General features: G+C 43.9%; 5 protein-coding genes across 5 annotated transcripts, besides 3 other annotated features; 3 read left to right on the forward strand and 2 right to left on the reverse strand.

Moving 5' to 3' along the window:
- The first annotated feature begins 852 nt into the window (after positions 1-852).
- Positions 853-1,494: a mobile genetic element.
- TSTA_109180 (uncharacterized protein) lies at positions 1,276-2,944 on the forward strand (the record flags this gene model as incomplete). The annotated part of the gene is made up of 2 exons (XM_002488450.1): positions 1,276-1,533; positions 1,568-2,944. 2 exons carry the CDS (start codon positions 1,276-1,278, stop codon positions 2,942-2,944), a joined length of 1,635 nt encoding a protein of 544 aa, XP_002488495.1.
- Positions 1,550-2,524: a mobile genetic element.
- Positions 1,583-2,056: a mobile genetic element.
- Positions 2,945-6,274: 3,330 nt separating the features above from the next.
- TSTA_109190 (uncharacterized protein) lies at positions 6,275-7,363 on the forward strand (the record flags this gene model as incomplete). Its single annotated transcript, XM_002488451.1, has 2 exons — positions 6,275-6,357; positions 6,472-7,363. The coding sequence occupies 2 exons, from the start codon at positions 6,275-6,277 to the stop codon at positions 7,073-7,075; spliced, it is 687 nt and encodes a 228-aa protein (XP_002488496.1). The 3' UTR covers positions 7,076-7,363.
- Positions 7,364-7,889: 526 nt separating this feature from the next.
- Positions 7,890-8,578, forward strand: TSTA_109200 (uncharacterized protein; the record flags this gene model as incomplete). Its single annotated transcript, XM_002488452.1, has 3 exons — positions 7,890-7,936; positions 8,255-8,501; positions 8,537-8,578. The coding sequence occupies 3 exons, from the start codon at positions 7,890-7,892 to the stop codon at positions 8,576-8,578; spliced, it is 336 nt and encodes a 111-aa protein (XP_002488497.1).
- A 1,712-nt stretch (positions 8,579-10,290) lies between these two features.
- TSTA_109210 (uncharacterized protein) lies at positions 10,291-11,053 on the reverse strand (the record flags this gene model as incomplete). The annotated part of the gene is made up of 2 exons (XM_002488453.1): positions 10,291-10,308; positions 10,379-11,053. 2 exons carry the CDS (start codon positions 11,051-11,053, stop codon positions 10,291-10,293), a joined length of 693 nt encoding a protein of 230 aa, XP_002488498.1.
- Positions 11,054-12,683: 1,630 nt separating this feature from the next.
- Positions 12,684-13,689, reverse strand: TSTA_109220 (uncharacterized protein; the record flags this gene model as incomplete). The annotated part of the gene is made up of 4 exons (XM_002488454.1): positions 12,684-12,847; positions 12,884-13,366; positions 13,443-13,573; positions 13,625-13,689. The coding sequence occupies 4 exons, from the start codon at positions 13,687-13,689 to the stop codon at positions 12,684-12,686; spliced, it is 843 nt and encodes a 280-aa protein (XP_002488499.1).
- Between the last annotated feature and the right edge of the window lie 3,222 nt (positions 13,690-16,911).

Consider the following 16,911-nt stretch of genomic DNA (forward strand, 5'->3'; position numbering starts at 1 on the left):
ATATGTTTGAGGATGCCTTTTTGATTCTATACCTCGTTGCAAATCCGGATTATCTGACAATTCGACCACTAGATGAGGCGATCTGTCAAACGGTTCCTTAGGGTTAGGGTTAGGGATCACAATCGTTCGAAGAAGGATGATGTCAGATAATCTGGATTTCCAACAAGGTATAGAATCCATAGGCCATCCTCAAACATATAAAACTTCACCTGGTGCACCTGAAACTCGACTTGGAACGTCATGGGTGTATTCCTTGGAACAGTGAGAACCCCAAGTCTGTTAGTTGTACACATCTTGGCAAACATATCTATATAACACGGCTTTGGAACCTGATGTACGGAAGAAGGGGAAGAAGACACGATCTTGCGAGTCACTTCTTATTTTGACCATTCTTGTAAACAATTTTTCAGGATTGGACTGGAGTTAACCCACCAATCCGACAGATGACGCAGCGCATTTGCTCCAGATAAAAGGGGTGGACCTAAACCGGCCTGACCTGCATGCGGAGTTATGCACTTTATTGACTTCTGCTTCTATATTTTTGGTTATAAGGCTCCTCAAAAGTTCGAACCAAGACTTTGGCTTCAACAAAGAGCTGATAGATGGCTTCAACAGCAATGCACCACTAGCAAAAGAGATAAGACGCGTACTAACCAAAGAACAGGGACAGGCTCCTTATCAAAGGAAAGAGCGATCTCGCTCTAGGAGTCGATCCCAAGAGCGACGAGAACCTATAACTCAAATACTCAGAATGAGGTGACTTTCCAAGGAGAAATGGCAAGTTCGAATTGACACTCTAAGACGGCAGTAGGCAGCTGCAAATCAACTTGCTATCTTCGTACGGAAAAGGATTTGGTTGCACTGTCAATCAACGAATATCCTTTAAAACATTCAGCTCTATTGGATTCAGGGTCATCAATTCACGTTTTTAATGAGATAGAAAGGTTTGTGAACCTCCGGAAATCAACGGTAGGAGACTCTCTATGGGCAGGCACCCACCAAGTACCTGTCTTAGGATATGGAGAAGTGGATATCGAAATCCACGGCCTTGGTGGAAGACTTCAAATTCTGCGTTTTTATAACGTGGCATACTGCAAGGACTTTGTGGCAAACCTGGTGTCTTTCCAACTACTAAGAAAGCAAGGAATCTGGTGGGACACCAGAAGAGGCTTCGACTGCCTTCGGAACAAGGAAAATCAAGTCCTTGCATATATGAAAGAGAGGGAAGATCAATTTGTACTCGAACATATCGCCAACGACCATCCTCTCGTAAAAATGGCCTTCATGATACGACGGCACCGCTTTAATTCGTGGACAGTCAGAAAAGAACGAAAAGCTAACGCTAAGAAATGGCACGTTTGCTTTGGCCATCCTGGACCCCAAGCTATCAAACACCTTGCCACAACGACAAAAGGTGTAAGAGTGACTGGCCTATCCGAAGGTCCTACCATCGTGCAGTGCGAAGCCGGTGGAAGGGCAAAAGCCAGACGAATCATACGACGAGAAGAAAGAAATATTGTGGAACGACCTGGCGTGCATCTAGCGATCGATTATTCATGACTTTCAGAAAAGCTCAATGAATGGAGAAAAGATATTGATGCTTATAACCGATCGATTCCGCGGTTTTATCTGGGACTTTTATATGACGTCGCATAAAAGCATGGAGATCTTAGAAACTCTAAAATTATTCTTTAAATATCTGAAAAAGCACCATGATGTTAGTCCGATCAAGATTGAGATGGATAATAAGATATTCTTACACCGTCCTGAGGTGAAGGAGTGGCTGATTACCAAACATGTTACTATCAAGCACTCAACGGCGAATAATCAAGGACAAAATGGTGCCGCTGAGCGCTCAGGGAGTGTCATCAAGGACAAGGCTAGGGCCATGAGAAACAGTGCAAAGTTACCTGAGGATTTGTGGTCAGAAATATACCGAGCCTCAATCTATCTTTATAACCGTACCCCCAAGTTCATGTACAACTGGAAAACGCCATACGATAGGTTCCATACTTGCGTTGCTTTGCAAAATAGAATTTGCATACAAGATCAGAAACCTCAGCTTGCTCACCTGAAGGTATATGGCTGTAAAGCATATACCCTCACATCGGGGTATCAACTCAAGAAAAATCGACTCCAACGCTTCAATCCGCGAGCATGGGTAGGCTATCTCGTCGGATATGACTCAACAAATGTTTATAGGATTTGGAATCCTTCGACAGGGAGGATCGTGCGAGCAAGGGACGTTATTTTTAACGAGGACGAAGTCTTCAGTGGAGATATCCAAGATATCAAGGATGATCTCCTTCATGTGTCTGTTGAAGAACTGACAATCTTGCTGAACAAGATAGATATCCGAGTACAGTCAGGTGAAGTCGAAGATAATGCTAACTTTGGAGATGAGATGGAGGATTTAGTGTTTGACGGAAATAGGCACAGCGATGAGCGTACGACAACAGGCTCGGTGACTGGTTCTGGATTTGAAGATTCAAGTCAGCTTGATTCGGACTATCCAAGCGGCCCAACTCTGACGCCAGGAGAAGGATTGTTAGAGGGGATTGATAAATATGCTTATCCTACACCTCCAGATACGCCTCCGAGCGCACTGTTGGCGGCTAGCATCACTATCATCCGTGAAAATGACCTCAGCCTCCGTCAGAGCTCTAAGCACGCAGCTGGAACGTCAACTGGCGGGGTCAGGCCCAGAGGGTCGCTCGTTCAGGAAGCAACCATTAAGGAAGATCCCAGAGGGGCTCTTGATAGTGTAGGCACGACAGATCCAGAGGATCGCGTGCTGAGTTTGGGGACAGGCCCAGAGGGTCGCCAAATCTTCGTGACTCCATGGCAGGTCTCAGAGAGGCTCATGGCAGGCATATCCTTGAGGACGGATCCAGAGGGCTCCGTCCAGGTGCCGGCAAGGTCCGTACGATATCCAGCTCCGTAACGCAGCCGTCACACCTTACGAAGGTTAGTGCCTAAGGCTTCAAATAGGTGATACTCACAGGTCTACGCTATAAAGCCGATGGGTTCTTTGAGTTAAGAAAGGGTTCCTGTAATCAGAACTACGTATCACTGGTCACGCAAAGCTAAGCAGTGATGGATAAGTTTTAGCATTAGGTGTGAAAAAATAGACAGATAGAACCTAGGAAGGTTTATCTGCAGGGTATAATATTTTCTCAATGTGCGTTTCAACACTTTCGTATGAACACCTAACACATGTGCAATCCCAAGGATGCCCAATGAACTAGCCACTCGTAATATAGAACTTAGAAAGAAACACGTGCATATGGCACTTCTCCGGAAACGAAAGGTCAAAAGCTAGGTCGATATAAGTTGCTACACGCGTCTCCTGAAAAATATTTCGCCTGAGAGGGTCGAATCCCCTCCATCCATCGGTACTAATGAAGCTATTCCACTATAGCATGGGTTTGTGGATCAGTATATACCATCATACTGTTCTAGTATCATAGTACCTGTAGAGTGGAGGAAAAGAATCGTTCAGGTGATATTCGCGATACTGTGACATCGACGGCACAGGCTGTGCCCATATATATGGTAATGATGGCTGTGGAAGTTGGATTGGAAGTTGGACTTCCTGTTTTGGACGCAAAATATGTGAGCGCCTACCACGGGCTTGACAAGTCGGGCACATTCTGATGAAGCGAGATATGATATCTTTTGGTACCCTAATAGTAGTATATGATTAGAAATAACTATATAAGAATACCTGCTCTGTCTGTTGCGTAGATGGACGAGGGAGTTTATTAGACCCATCTTACCAAGAATATGTTTTATGCACTTCGCTTGATGTCTTGTCGCGACCTCCATGTCCACATAGTTGGTGTGCGTGGGTTAATATCTGAAATAGGTTTTCTTGAATTGCCACTGGTTTCCCTTTGTGACATATCCACCGTCCATCACGGCTAAGCTTGAACATCCGCCTCGCCCAAAATCTAGTCAAATTATGTTTTAGCATGGACACCATGGAAATCGGTAGAAGCACACAGTGTTAGAAAAGTAGTACAGTACGCACCTAAATTGAGCTGTTTGGACGGTAATGTCCCGTGGATTTGTTAGAACAGTGTGGATTTCACTAGCTAGGTTGGCAGAGATCAACGCCTTACCCCGCCTTTTTTCCGAAAGATAACTAAATCATAAGCTCGGAATATAAAAGTCATCTGGTAATTTGGGTTATCACCTTGTTATTTGCTTCTTAAATCCATCAACTGGCGGGAATCCCTCTAGTGGTAGATGGATACGCTCTGACAACATTGTGCGCCCGTCTATTGAATCCTGGCTCTCGATTTTATCCTTCTGTATCGTAGCAAAATGTGCAAAATGTGTCGACCGTATGTCTCCAGGATTTCCCGACTATCCCGGGGTCCTATAAGAATAATAAGCTGGTTCAGGTGCCAGTCAAGCTTGAAAGAGGAATATTGAAAATACCGAGAACCGGCTAGGCAAAGACATCACCCATGGACCGAAAACGACTTTTTAGCACACACGAGCTAAAGCTGCGTCTCACAGCCATTAAGTTTGTATTTGCAACATTTTCTAAATACTCGTATCTCGGGAATATAATGATTATCTCATGCCAGCCAATCGCACCCACGTGCCATTCAGGTTTTTCTTTGTTCTGACCTAGTCTAGAGACCTCGCTCGCTGCGGGGTTGGCAAATTTCCGGTAGCTTACAAGGGCTCAACCCAATCACATTCTACGACTACCGGATCATGTACATCTTGATTGCACGAGTATATACTTTCCTTGCTCTGGAATACATCTACCATCAGGCTGCGGGGTGGGCAACAAGACTAGATGCATAGTACCGTAGCCATGAGCCTTCTAAATTGCGTGCCAATTCAGGAATGCTTTGTACGACCTCTACTGGAGCTAGTTGCACGTTTGGGGCTCGATGCCAAATCGGACTGAGCAGCTGTTTCCATTGGATTCCAAGTTTTGAATTCATTAAGAACTAATGCATATTGAGAACCTTCATTTCGTGGTATACACGACCAATAGTAGACTTCTGCCAAGATCATTCTACTTTGACCTAGGTAAAACCTGGTTCTCTACGTACACTATCGATGCCGGTGGCAGGTGTTCTTTATCCTCTAACCGAGCCCGCATTGATTGTAGCCTAGGCCTTGCTGATTTGCTACAGGCAAGTACCAAACTGCTAAAGGTGTAACCAAATTTGAATCCCAATTTTCTAGCTTTCAAGGGAAAATTTGACACCCTTGCCTTTAGGGTGGAGGCCCAGATTACAACCGATTTTTTGCTCTTTTCTCACCTATCACTTTACATAATCATGAAATTCAGCTAATATCTAACTCACCAGCGGGGTGATAACATTCCATTGAGTGCAGTAAGGTTATTAACTTATCAATCCCCGGAAGTAGCCTAACTAATAGTCTATAATTTACATAATAGTTGTGTAAGTTTCAAGGGCGCGGTAGAACAGAAATATCAATACGTACTTGTTGTCTTTGAGTGGGTAGGAGCCAGGCTTTTAGCAGACCTCCTGCATTCCGGGCCTTGCGGTCCAATCGGGCCTTCAGGTTCGATATGGTTCACCGCCATTCAGTCTATGTTTGAATTGCGATGGTCAGGCAAGGGCCGCAAGGCTGAGACATTTATATTTACCTGTGTACTATACGTATTCGAATTGCTGCTACATAAAATAACGCACGCTCATCCTCCAATCCATAACAACCGTTAATATAAGCTCTAAGATAGCCCACTAAACATTGTGCCAATTAGGAAGTATCATTGATACAAAATGCGGTCAGACACGGCGGGTCTCGCAAATACGGGCTTTTCTCGGTAGATAGCGACACTATGCCTAGCGCGCGAAATCCCTGGTGTCAGACCTGCACTAGGTGTGAATCCGTCTAGTCCGGATTCGCAAGCCCACCGGATTCGTCTGGCTCCGCCTTGCAGCTCTTTGCTAGTGCATAAAATTCATAAGCAGGAGACTTATACGTACGTAATATCTAGTAAGGTTTGAAAGAAGATAATGGATCCAGATAGTAAATTACGGATTCGTGTATTGTTCCAGTCATGTTATGTGCTTGGTGCAAATTCAGAAATAATACGATAAACCTTGGCCAGACACTTATCTTTGATCCGAAACAGAGCCTATCAGATTCGAATAACTTTCGGGGCCCGATTATCCCGGCTCTACTAAGTCTTTTATCACCAGCGTGGCTGGACATGATCCATACCATACATTTGTTGACGGCGAAAAATATGCACAGTGATTGGCTGATTCACATGTCTCAGCTACCCACTATAACTGTCTGGCCCCACCAAGGGTGCGCTAAGCGACGGGGCACTCGCACGACACATCCGGGAACGTATACCCCAAGGATCCGCGCAATCCGAGTATAGTCAGCGATACTGGTCTTGTACGTGAATACATGCTTTGGTATGCTATCTACTTGATTATGCTAACAATCTTGGAACGCTAGAAACGGAATGGAAGTAATAGCGGACGATCAAGCACCTCGAGGTGCCCGCATTTTCCTTAACTTTGTAGAAAAACATCAACACTCACTCCATTTCCTTGATCGCGATCGTGCCTACCTGATCGCTGAAGTGGACCCCACTCTAGCCAATCAAGTATGGTGGCCAGAACGTGACGCAGATATCGCGGACATGTTCCTTTTTATGCTCAAATCGCATTGGATAACCGATAAATACTATGAGGAGTATCCGGACTCGGACTTTACGGAATTATGGGAGGTACGGGAAAACCGAGGAGTCAACTCTCAGGGAGGGCTCCGTAAATACGCAGACAAGCATGGGATGGATTATAACAGGCTTCGAGATATAGTTCAAGTCACGCAGAAAGCGCGTGCAATAGAGGCGGAAATGGGAACTCCGGGCCTATCGAAGAGCATGTATTTTGCCTTCAAACGACTGAGGGCTGTGAGATTCGAGGAAATTGGGCCATTCTGTGTCCTATTTCGGACTAGTGAATCATTCGAAATACTCAAGCTTTACGCACCTACGGCCCTCGCGCTATGGGACGGTTACGCAGCTATAATGGATCGGCACGGACGAAACCGGTGAACTGTCGGATAACATTGCAACCTATGGACGTTCTAGACTGCTCTCAAGCTTTCTAATAAGGGGTGTTGCATGGAATGGCACTACTTTGACAGGGATGTCATCTCTCTGAATCATGAGGTGCTGCCGTTCACAGGAAAAGGTCTGTAGGACAAATAGACCACTACTACTTTCATTGGGCCAACTCAAGCACATATCCGAGAGCATAAAGAGTACCATGCCTTCGCGTAGCTCCTGCTGCTTTGATTTCGTCTACGCCATTTGCATTCAGGAGAGAACGTATATAGTGTATCTATATAATCCATGTAAGCCTGCAGCCCTGCGGACGCTGAATTGCACATTGTTTCTGTGAGTAACATACCTCTGGTTCAAGTAGGCCATGCTCCATGAATTCGATGAGGGCTTCTGATAATTGAGTATTATAGCTGCCTCTAGTGTAAAGTGTGGTCTCTCGATTAGTTCGGAGAATAGTATCCAACCACTCTGATACGTCGGTAGATGGACCACCCCATTCTTTAATAATATATCCCTCGTAGTAAAAAGTCATCTCTTCTCTCTGTGTTGCGTCATCCTTAACGAGCCCCGCGATTTCTCCGAGTCACATTTTTCTGCCCGATTACGTAATTAGACACTGGCCAGAACGTGATTTAGGGTTGTTAGGGTTACATCTTGTATGAATTCAGAATTCATGGTATGAACTGTGACAGCCAACATACCTGCCTAATGTCGTTGTTACAATAAGTTGGATGCGAAAACAGAGTGGCAAAAATATTGTGGACCTTCCGCTGGCCATGGTAAAGCATCGCCACAAATCAACATGAATGTCTCTGATATGGAATACATGCTGCGAAGTAGGGAAGATAGGTCTCTACGTATCTGCACTCAACCCTAAGATAGAATTAACGTTCCACACAAGCTAGCATACGAGGCCATTCAGCTTATGTACTACTTAATCCTTCATACAAGCCCTAGAGCCAACCGACTAGGCCAAAAAGCGCACCCATACTACTAGATGATCCCGTATGTTAGGAAATAGCCAGGGAGATGATCAGCATGACGTGATATTCTGGAGAAAGCGAGTTCTCTAGCCTAGACCCTAGAGCCAGTTCACGTAACCCAGCAATCGAGCTCCTGTGTTGACAAGCAAGAGAAACCGTAGAGCACTTCCTCTTTCGATGTCAGAAGTGGACGGCATACCGGACAGAAATGCTGCGATGTACCAACACCCACCGAGGCAACATATCCTTCTTCCTGGGAGGAAAATCACCTTCAGATAATCAGAACTGGACCCCAAACTTCGAAGCCGTACGGGCCTCAATACGGTTTGCAATCGCCACGGGCCGACTCGACGCCACTTAACCATATAGACGAACACAAATCAACCACTCTTCCCGCTCTAACTCACGCCAACCACCTCGTGCCAGACACGGTAGACGCGCTTCAACTGTCAACTGCCGAAGATAGGATGTTGAACACTTGAAGAAACGCCTTCAAGCCAGCTACTAACAAAATTACTAACCTATGAGCATCTGCTACAATACTGACAGATGAGATGACATATATTAAAAGCGATCATGTATGGGCTTTAAGGAGGCATGGCATATATATTACGACATGTATTAGTAGATTAGTGATAGTTGCCCTTTCGGCTTGGCCGCTGGGCGTTAATATATTGTGTGTGTGTGACGATAATTAGAATTTCCAGTTTCCGTTACAGTGGATAAGACGTATTGCTCGATATGATCCCATAATGTGCAAGTTACCCTAGTTTTTGATAGATGTTGCCCTATCTAACAAGTTGCGTAAAAAATGCTTAATTTCTGGATGATCCTGGTTCTTTGATGATCGATCATCTTTAAATTCTTGTTACGAGAATATGATCCAAGCAAAGCATTGGGCAATCATTGAGGGTTATTTTTACACAACATGCTCCCTATATCCTCCTTAACAGGATTCGAAGAGGCCACATGCCCGTAGTGCCAGGCTGCACCCTCACGCCTTAGATAAATCAAGTATAGACTTCTTGGGATATATTACTGTACCAACACTTCTACTGCGGTCCATAATTCCTCGCACGAGGATCTATGAGCTCGCCTGTAATGGAAAGGTATAAAGAGCATCGACTTTCTCATGTATTGATGGATATAATCAGCTCAGAACACAACAATCGCACACATTCTACAATATAAATCGAAAGGCAAACTTAAATACTCTCTTAAGATTCAAAATGATCTTTCCCGTCATCTCGTCTCTCGCTCTCCTCGCCACCTCGGTGGCCGCCATGCCGAGCGGTTTCGTAGCTCGTCAAAACCTTACAGTCATTCTCGAAATCGGTTTGACTGATAAACAATGACAGTCTTCATATTGCCCCACTGCCAAGGCATCAGTCTTAAGTAGATCATTACGTCATTTGTTCCAAGCGGCCGCTGCTGTAAGTTACTGGTTGTATTAAACAGGTAACAAACGGTATTATATCAATATTATACATATATGATTTTTTTTCTTATCTCCTATACACGAGCCTAAAACAAAATTGGTGTAGATTTAAGGTTAGTGTTGTACTGTCCAATTAGACTCATCCTTGTTACGTAAGGAGTATGATCGTCCGACGTGCCACGTGGGATTTTCCTGGCTCCCTATGAAGTGCGGAGCTGGACTTGACATAATAGAGTTCGAAGCTTACAGTAAATTGTAAAGAGATGCTCAATGTGTACAACTTTCTTTAGGATAGTTGTGTAGTACAATGTTTACCGGTCCTCGCTTCCAGTTTCTTGTGACACTATTTCCGTTTGGTGGAGTATTTCTAGCAGAAGCACCATGTTGATTACTCGCTCTAAATCATCCATGGATCTTTCAACTGAAGTCCAAAGCTCATCAATTCCTCCACAGGAGGTTCTCAAGCTTAGCAGCAACTGGGGCCAGTTCGCTGAGCGTGCTAGCAGTCATGAACGAGCCGTTCAAGTCAATATACGGTGGACTTCATTGAATATTGAGAGGATGACTGGAAAACTCACAAATATACACTCTTTTAACCGTGTTCACATATGTCGTCAATGCCCTTACTGCTTCATTTCCACATTCTACAATGTATAAGTTCTCTAATCCCCTTCCACTCACGATCAAGGTCTGGACAATGGGGCTGTATAGCTGTAACCGTCGTCTTGCACGATACAGATGTTGCATCTGGGATATTTGAAGCGTTTCGCTCGCGAATTTTATCAGGTGCTCATACTGAGCTGTTAGAAACACTCAATCATGAGTAAAGACATACGCCAAAAAGGAGCGCAGGAAATTAATTATTCGTACAAGTGCATTCAAAGCCGTTGTTGAAAGCGGGTCAGAAGCTTCTCCATAATCTATCAAACGACTTCCAGGCATTCTTTTCTTGGAATAGGAATTCGATGAGGATTTGCTCAGACGAAGATGCTCAATTATTTGCTGCGCTATGGTGTTTGTCAATCGAGTGATGTTTTTCTCATCAGCGTGCTTGGAAGTATTGGAAACATTATCATCGAGGCCGAAGTGAGACTCCACTGTGATTCCATCGGCTTCGCCTGCCGGGGTCTCAGCGGTTGTAGATGACGGCGGAGAGTAATCCAGAACGCTGTCAATATCGTTCTGCGGGTCTACACGTGGAAAAATGATGTTAGGCTGGTCTTTTGTAGCGTTGGATGGGAATTTGATTCTAGCCGAAGCACAATCGACGAGGCTTAGGCTATCCGGAACGACAATAATTGACGCCGAATCATCGGACATGTCAGTTAACGTGAGGTTTAGAGTGGAACCGCTGTTAGTTAGCATTCTTTCAATGTCCACCTGCGAGAGTATAGTATCTAGCGAGATGGTTGAGGTTGTTGTATGCGAGCGGCCCATGGCATCTTTTAGCACCCTGGTCATCTTCAATTCCAAGCTCTTGAGAACGTGGTTATTCTTGCCCACCACTTCCTCCGTGCTTTTAACTATGCGAATAACATCCGCCATTGATTTGCTGCACATAATTATTATTAAACCTGACCAAGATTTATCTTTAAGGTGACGAGCTATGGTATGTACAGTACCTATTCAGTGCATTTAGAAGCAAATGCAGCGTCCCTTTTTCGATTTCCAATCTGGCCAGGGCATCTTTCAATTTCTCTCCCTCGAACACATGTCTAACCTGATGCCAAATCTTTTTGATCGTAAAGCTTTCGGATCCAGCCAGACTAACGCTCTTCAGTTGATTTTCTACCACACTGAATGATTCAACGCAATGTACGACTAAGCGCTCGAGGTCATTCTGGTCTGCCAAGGGGAGCTGCGATACATCAGAAAAACAGATTCTGAAGCTGACATAATGCAATATTCATCCCATATAAGGAACTGGCAATGGCCCTAACCTCAGCGGGTGCGTCTATGACAGAGGATATGAACTGATAGAAAAGTTTGCACGCTGAGCCACAAATGGAGATGAGGCCTGCAACAGAGGGAGCGGCAGTGACAGGGTCTGACATGATACTAACAGCAGAAGCTTGACAAGATCATAGACGTCCAAAAAGTGAAGATATGCTTTTTCTAGGGTCAGCACAAGGGTAGGTTCGCGGGGTCAAAGAACATTCAATCAAGCCTTGTGCGACAGCCAACCACAGTGCAGTGCATGTAGGCGGTGGAGCCCAAAGAAATCAGAAGAATACTGCGCTAACCAGATATTTTAGAATATACATAAGCGGCTTGGCAGTGGGTCAAATAATTGAAAGAGTGTGAAAAAAAAGTGAATGTTACGAATCAACCTGCATGACGCTAAAATACACTATGATCAGGAAGGAAAGGTCACTTTGGATTTGCGAGCGTATGAACCATACGATAACAAGACAAGTGGAAGGATGTCAGGCTGAGACACATTGGTATGGGACACGCACCAAGTCACGTGAAGATATGAATAGTATACCGATATCTTGATAAGATAAAGGATACTACGAAACAATGGGATACTATTGGAGAATCAATCATAGTATCGTAGTAAGGTATATCGTAGTATGCTACGATACTACGATATGAGCACTACGAAATGAGAGGAGTTGGATATATAAGGACACTCTTTTACTATCATGTATTTAACTCTTCATAGCTCTTTGACATAAGTTACTGTTGGTTTAGCTACGTCCCGTATTACGAAGCGTAGGATATCGTAAGCTAGGGCGATCCAACTGCCCTACGTGGTGAGCCTTGCTATATAGCACGAAATGTAATATTATAAAAGACTGACCCCCGAAACTAGGGGGGGCGGGGTGCCTAGATACATTATATGGTGTTGGTCGCTCTAGCGCACGGAGAATAGTAATCCCGACCAGTTCGCGTACGAATCGACGGCGTGCTACAGCGCCGTATAGTGATTCGTAAGATCGCTATTCAAACAGTTACTTGAATACAACAGTGAGAGTCAGCAAGGCATTCTAACTCGTACGGGCACCAGGCTGTACGGGGGATCTCTTCTATCTTAGTTACGCTTAAGACTTCCAAGCACCAGTTCGACTATTGTTACTTCGTTTACTCAAGCTACTCTATTGATTACTACCTCAAGGAACCTTTGTGTGGTTCAATTAAGCTTAACGTACCTTGACACAACGCTGTTTAACTAAGGTGGATCCAGGTCCGTGACAGTGAAGGCATTTTCGACTCTACCTGTACTTATGATAGGTTTTGACCCCGCAAACAACGTATCCGCGTCCCTGGATGGCACTTGGGAACCAATTTGGTTATGCATCCCCATCTGTGGTATCTTCGACCGTGACACGTAATCTGTTTATCGCCCATATGGTAGCCCCTTCCCTCGACCGCACTTCCGACATCTAGCCTGCAAAGCACGCATGGGCTGATCGGGCCCACACTTCTCGCAATCCGCTAATATCGGGCAAGTGATATACGAGTCAAGCAGGTCTTTCGTAAACGCTGGAACTTGTGATGCGATGTTATCGTATTTTTCCAAATTTGAGTTATCGCGCAGTGCATCTTCAATTCTTTCCCGCGAAAAGCGTACTGCAAGAATTCTCAGTCTGCTTTGCGGGAGCGTCCGCTGATAGACGTCTGGAATAGAATCGAGAAACTCGACATAGTCGAAGTCATTCTTAAGTCTGTCATAATATTTATTTGCCGCTAGATCACACAAGGTTTTCACATCATACTTGTCCGCCAGCGCGAAGACTCTTGCGTGATACTGCATGGGGGAAAGATCGACACCTTCGTGATCCTTCTCAGAGATCGTATAGTCACCAGTATAAAGGAACTGCACAAATCTGTCGACAATAGGACTCGATTCATCTATGATTTCGTATATCGCTGATTTTGCCTCCTGGCCCAGGTTAGGCTGCTCACCACTCTCTTGAGAGCATGTTACTTGCCTGGAAACCCCCAGTACAGGCAGCATGCAGAACTGGCGATTGTGAACAGATTATTGCTTTGTGGACCTCATATTTGACCCCTTCACAGACAATTGTAAGGTCAGAGAACTCCCTAAGCTCCCTGATCCTATACGATACAGTATTAGGAAACAGCGACTCAAGTTTTAGCGCAACTTACCTTGTGAGGACACGCAAAGCCCATTGATCGCTTGTCAAAGTCTGCCCTACTGCTTGTTGGGACATAGTGGGAAGTTATGAAGTCGATGAGATGTTTCTAAATGACTTGTTGATTGAGGAACGTCACTTATTGGGAACATGGGGAAACTCTGAATCACATTTATCAGTGCCTTGTAAAGGAGTTTCAAATGACGTTGTATTTAGGAGCCACGCCAAGACACGTGTTTTAAATGTGCGAGTAGTTTACCTGTATTTTCGAATAGAACGTGTAACAATACCGTCAAGCGTAACTTTCGGATTAACATTATTACTGAACTAAGCCATATATATACTAGCGTGTCTCTGATCACGTCTATAGTGTGGAGTAATGATTATTTGATTGTCAAGCTGATTATGCAACTTACTGTATCTCATAACGAAACAGAGCGAATTAATTAATGAACATTATTCAATAAACCGGGCAAAAGCATGATGTTTATCCCAACTATGCGCGGCTGATGACGGACATGTTGTTCGGTATTGTAATTAAATAGCCATTTCAAAACGCATTCAGTGACGAAAATTATGAAATTAACTAAATACGGTTAGAGCATCTTGGCAGCGGGCCAGAATAGAATCGAAAGTGTATAAAAAGAATGATGTTACGAAGTTGAACTGCATGACGCTAAATTGTACCATGACCAAAAGGGAAAGGTCACTTTGGTGTTTGAAGCGTATGAACCATACGATTACAGACAAGATGGAAGTATGTCACAAAGTGGATACTTTGGTATGGGACACGCACCAAGTCACGTGAAGATATGAATAATATACCGTTATCTTGGATAAGATAAGGGTATACGAAACAACGATATATCATTGGATTATATCGTATACCTTATACTTGCTACCTTTCAAAGGTATACGATATAGGATATACAAAACGTGGAGGACTGGATATATAAGGACGCTCTTTTACCATCATGTATTTAGTTCTTCATAGCTCTTTGACATAAGTCACTTGAATACAACAGTGAGAGTCAGCAAGGCATTCTAACTCGTACGGGCACCAGGCTGTACGGGGGATCTCTTCTATCTTAGTTACGTTTAAGACTTCCAAACCCTTGACCGATCTATTGTTACTTCGTTTACTCAAAGCCTACTCTGTCGATCCGACAACCCGAACCTTTGTGTGGTTCACCAAAGCCTAACGTATCACGACACAACGCTGTTTAACTAAGGTGGATCCAGGTCCGTGACAAATGAAGGAGGTTTCGAAATCGTTCAAAATTAAGTACAATATGCGAAACATGCTTCTGTACAAACACTCTCTCCACTTCAATTCCGCCCCACTTATTGAGAAAAGATTTGTAGTTTAAACTAGAAGTAGTTAGTTCAATACTGTGCCGTACGGTAAAATGTATTTAATGATTCATGTTCTATCTTGTAAATGACAAAACATACTCTGTTCCACAGCTAAACTAACGCGAAAAGGATTAGCGGTTTATAATAGGTCATAAACAAAACAAAACACAAGGAATGAAACACTGAAAATTACTGAAGGCAACTAGAGTGCCTTGGCAGCGGGGCAAATAAAACAAAGAGAGTATTACATATTAAGGTGTTACGAAGCTAAACTGCATGACGCTAAAAGGTACTATTACGGAAAAGTAAAGGTTTCAAATTACAAGAAGAAACCAGTACCAGTCATGAACAGTAAAGCGTACTGTGCAATCAGGAGACAAGAGTCACGTGATGATAAGAAAGATGTTAATGTGCTGGTTGTTATTATTGGTTATCTAAGCTAACTACAGCTGCGCTGACCCCTTTACGGAGGTCACATGACTCTCGGAGCATAGTTGATCCGCGCCGGAGGGAGATCCACGGGTGTGTTGGATTATTACTAATCCGTGGGGGCAGATTCGGCAATGATTCCTAGCTTTGCTACGTGGAAAGTGTTCGTATTGGAAGTAGAATTAACAAGCAAAATTGTATGTATTCCCCCCTCCCTCTTTCTAAGAATTGAGGGTGATTCTATGTCTTTATATATTCCAATGCGGCCTCAGAGAAGTAAGGGAAATAACAACAGGAATTTCAGCTAAGGCAAAGCGAAGAATCCGAGTCACAAACATGAAACTATACAGGTTTGACCACTGTAGTTGATTGGTATCAAGGGGCATTTTGGCGATGTGCACTTTCTTAATTAGGGTCAGAGGTATCGTCCTGTCGACACCTAGTTATCTAACAGGGTGTAGCACGCTGACAAAAGATATACCGTTATCTTATCGAGATAAGAGTATACGAAACAACACGATATTATTGGAAGGATATCGTATACTTTATACTTGCTACTTTTAAAGTATACGATATAAGGTATACAAAACGTGGAGGACTGGATATATAAGGACGTTCTTTACCATCATGTATTTAGTTCTTCATAGCTCTTTGACATAAGTCACTTGAATACAACAGTGAGAGTCAGCAAGGCATTCTAACTCGTACGGGCACCAGGCTGTACGGGGGATCTCTTCTATCTTAGTTTTGTTACTATTCTCAGTCACCGTCTCAGTACTGTCCGATACTCCATTACATACCATCCACTACGCTCCACTATATTATTGGTCGGAACCTGTGCGAGGTTCAATTATCCTAACGTATCACGACGCACCGCTGTTAGAACTAAGGTGGATCCAGGTCCGTGACAGAAGGAGGTTTCGCATCTGTCTGTAGTCTAATCTATTAAGAACAGATACGACGGCTTTAAGTGAATCTAATAGCCATGATAAAAAGTTGTATTTGGGTCGTAACCTATACGGACAGCTAAAGGGACACCCGACTGCTGGCAATCATCCGCAATACAGATAGCAGATATACTCTGATAGATGTCGTCGTCTGATGCCTTGTAAGTATTGCTGAGGTGTAGATGTATATGGCCTTTGTAATATGAAAGAAGAGGAACTTCATCGGCTAAACGTTCAAGAATTTGAATGTCGTGAATTCTTCAGCAAGACAAAATTCTTGAGGAGCTGGGCAGACGACATTTAAGTCCGTTGAGTAGGCTACATGAGTCATCAGCTAAATCAGACCTAGGCTTCTTTGTGACTTGTACCCTGATATGCTGAGATATACCGTTAAGATTTTTACGTACAATCCAACGGTAAGCCAACAATCACGTCATCTTGCTGTGGGCACAGCGATAGACGCGGGAATACGCAGATTTGCTAACATATGGTAATCAAGTTTGTCTGTGTCGATGAGAGCTGCTTCAATTCAGCTAGCTTTAAGTCTTAGGTATCCAAATCCTTATAC

This window comes from Talaromyces stipitatus, genomic scaffold, assembly GCF_000003125.1.
Source record: "Talaromyces stipitatus ATCC 10500 scf_1105507295491 genomic scaffold, whole genome shotgun sequence".
NCBI classification, from domain to species: Eukaryota; Fungi; Ascomycota; class Eurotiomycetes; order Eurotiales; family Trichocomaceae; genus Talaromyces; species Talaromyces stipitatus.